The 3,644-nt window shown below is 38.0% G+C and overlaps 1 protein-coding gene across 1 annotated transcript; it reads right to left on the bottom strand.

The window, feature by feature from the left end:
• Positions 1–2,317: 2,317 nt before the first annotated feature.
• On the bottom strand, positions 2,318–3,244 carry LOC120302085 (olfactory receptor 10G6-like). The gene has a single exon (XM_039330012.1). It carries the CDS (start codon positions 3,242–3,244, stop codon positions 2,318–2,320), a length of 927 nt encoding a protein of 308 aa, XP_039185946.1.
• Positions 3,245–3,644: the final 400 nt, after the last annotated feature.

Below are 3,644 nucleotides of genomic sequence, written 5' to 3'. Positions count from 1 at the left end.
ATGTTGTAAGTACCCCTCTAACCTTGGAAGGTGCATACATTTCACATACTGCCTCAATTTTCCATGAACAAAAATAAAAATGTTTTGTTAATTCTCTACCATTTTTCTCCGCTACAAAAATATTGCTGAATGTTATATTGTTGGTTTAATTTAGTATAGAGTCATCTGTTGGAAGAGTAGAGTCCAGAGGAAGAGTTTTGGGGTGGGGCTAAAAATTCAATAAATATTAAAAGATACAAAGACATTCTTGTTTCCTAAATATTCCAAATTCAATAGAGAAAATTAGGCATTAAAAAAGGACACCCATATTACCTTCTCTGGAAAAAAGTATTTGACAGTTTTTTTAAAAAAAATAAATCAGGGAGCTTATAGCTACATTGAAAGTCAAGTTTTCTCAATCCTTGAAAAACAGATCACTCTTCATTTAAACTAACCCTCATAGTGAGAGGGTCCAATTTCAAGGTCAAAGCTTGGGCAGGAACATGAGATTAAGAGGATCCAATAGATGGCATGAAATAAATTAGTGATGCAGCTGAGAAGTCAGAGCTGAATTGGAGAGAAGTGGATCAGCCAAATGGATATAATTTACTTGGAATTCAGTAAGGCATTTGATAAAGTAGACCACAACCTGCTACTTGATAAGATAAAAAAAAATGTGGGTTAGACAGCATCACCATGAGATGGATTAGTAATTGGCTGACCAATCATGTTCAATGTGTAGTCCTTAAGAAAACTGCATCCTGGCTTCCGGTTTGTGCTCCCGGCACTGGCGGATGTGCGGGATGATTGCTCCCTCCGCTGTCTGGTTTTCTCCCGCTGGGGGACCCCGAAAAGGGTCAGAAGTGAAACCAAGAGAGACCTTGAAGAGCACACCAAAAGAGCCAGTTACCAAAACAATATGCCACCTGTGGATTGGCTGAGAGTCAAACGAACAGTGGGACCCTGCGGGAAAAAGTAATGAATACTGCTTTTGATATATTGCTTGAGTGGGCTATTTCCTCAGACCTCTCTTTGCTTCCTTGCTATCGCTAATTCTCAATAAAAAGTTCTTTTTGAGATAATGCCCATTTCAAGAGTTCTGCTTTCTTGGGAGACCTAGTTGAGGCAGGTCGTTACAATTATTCGTAACGTCTAACTATAGATCTATCTAACTATAAATCTAACTATAGAATTTCTATTTATCAAGTTTAGTGAATAAAGTCACAAAAATAATATTTATTTACATTATAATAGCAGAGATATTTCTAAAGCATGGGAGAAGCACAAATAAAGGTATTACAGAGTTAATAGCAATAGCATTTAGAGTTATATACCGCTTCACGGTGCTTTACAGCCCTCTCTAAGCAGTTTATAGAGTCAGCCTATGGTCCTCAACAATCTGGGTTCTCATTTTGCCAATCTCAGAACGATGGAAGGCTGAGTCAACCTTGAGCCGATGAGATTCAAACTGCCAAACTGCTGGCAGCTGTCAGTCAGCAGAAGTAGCCTGCAGTACTGCATTCTAACCACTGCACCATCATGGTTCAATAGATGCATTTTAAAAACATCCAGTCATGTATAACTTCTTCAATGACTCTTCTACAAAAAAAAATCAGTTGCTAAATAATTTTTATTTTCCCCTCTGAATTTTGTTAAATGTTGAGATGTGTTCAGAAACTAGTCTTGTAAGAGGCAGTGGAATACCAGCCATGAAATATGACATATTCTAAAGAGACATGGTGGAAAAGTTGATATGCTGGACTTCCATGTCAAACAGAGCAGGGCTAATTGAAGCTGTGTGAAGAAGGACATTGTGAACTTCTTCAATTAACCTCTAGATGGATCAGGTCTTCTCTAAGAAAATGCTAGGCAGCATCAGATGGGAATGGGTGCTTTAGAGACCTTAGGACAGCATTGCTTATACCTCAGGTATTTTCCTGAGCATCTATTCAATCTTTCTCTTGAAAACTCATGCAATGAGGAAGACCATTAGGTCCATTTGCAATTCTGCTTCTTTATACCTCTAAACAAGTCATCACTATTCAAACCTGAGTTAAGAATGAAGTGATTATAGAAAACAGACTCGGTCATGTGAAAGTAGCTGTTGATCTCCACATTTCTAATAACTTGGAATTCCATTGACAAATGATGACATAAATTTGGTTATTCTCCATGGTAGCCCCAAAGATGTTTTTTTCATGAGGTAACTAGACTTCCTTGTTGCCTCATGAAAAAGCATCTTTGGGGCAACAATGACCTGGATGACTGAGAATCTCCATAGACATTCCCAATAGTACTTTTTAAAATTGTTAATTGTCTTTGGTGTACTTCTGGCTACCTACACTGGATTCCCACCCCAGAGTTTCAGCAGAGCAGTTTTAATATCCTTGTTTCTAAATGTGTATATTACTGGATTCAACAAAGGGGTGATGGTGGTATAGAACACACTTACCACACTATCCATGGAGTCCTGAGATCCTAACCTCATATAATGATAAAATAAAGGCAGGTAATATATGAACACCACAGTAAGATGAGCAGTGCACGTGGAGAAGGCTCTTTGCTGTCCTTCACTGCTACTGATCTTCAAAATAGCTGTGATGATATAAGCATAAGATGCTAGGATGAGGACAAAGCAGGTCATTGTTATAAAGCTCACATCAATGACACTCATCAACTCATTAAATTGTATGTCAACACAAGGGAGCTTCAGCATTGCAGGAATGTCACAAAAGACATAGTCAACATAATTGTCCTCTCCATAAGGCAAATGAAAGGTGAGAGATGTCAAAAGTGCAGAATTGAGGCTGCCTCCAATTATGGTACCCAAGGAGAGGAAGAAGCAGACTTTCCAGCTCATAATGTTGGTATAATGGAGTGGCTTACAAATAGCCAAGAAGCGGTCATAAGCCATCACAGTGTAAAGAAAACATTCTGCACATCCAATGAAATGAAAGAAGAAGAGCTGAGACACACATCCTTCAAAAGTGATGTCTTTTCCACCATGTGTGAATCCTGCTATAACTTTGGGAACCACCACAGCTGAGAAGGCCATGTCCAGGAAGGAGAGATGGCACAGGAACCAGTACATGGGCTTGTGCAGTTGAAGATCAGAGATCACCACCCCGATGATCAAGGAATTTTCAAAAAGAGTCAAGATGAACATAATTGAGAAGAAGAGAAGCAAGGGGAGCTTTAGTTCTTCTGGATATGGAAACCCAGAGAGGATAAATGTATTTGGTGCTGTTTGATTTGGACACTCCATCAATCGATTTGTTTAAAACCATCTCAAATATTGGCCATCAGTTAATTTTGGGTATTTTTTAAAAAATTGCAGTTAATTCTTTTCTCCAGGGAGAAACATCTAACACAATTATGGATTCAACTATAGTCAAAATTTCCCCAGTAACTGTGATGCAGAGAGAAATACCTTATTTCAAAAAATTGCCAAAGATAACTATTGATATCAGTCAGACAATTTCCTAGCTAAAGGTAGGTAGAATTTATTTTGAAATATGTCCTCCATTGTATACTGAAGTATGTTACCTGGTTCTTGTTATAAGCTTGTACTTTTTATCATGAATTTCGTATCCACAATATTTTTTTTCTATGCTTTGTTCAGCCATTTATAAGAACAAAATGGAACTATTTGAGGTGCTATTCGA

Source organism: Crotalus tigris, unplaced genomic scaffold (assembly GCF_016545835.1).
Source record: "Crotalus tigris isolate CLP2741 ecotype Arizona unplaced genomic scaffold, ASM1654583v1 scf7180000024422.1470167, whole genome shotgun sequence".
NCBI lineage: Eukaryota > Metazoa > Chordata > Lepidosauria > Squamata > Viperidae > Crotalus > Crotalus tigris.
This window is presented reverse-complemented; position numbering and strand designations above follow the sequence as displayed.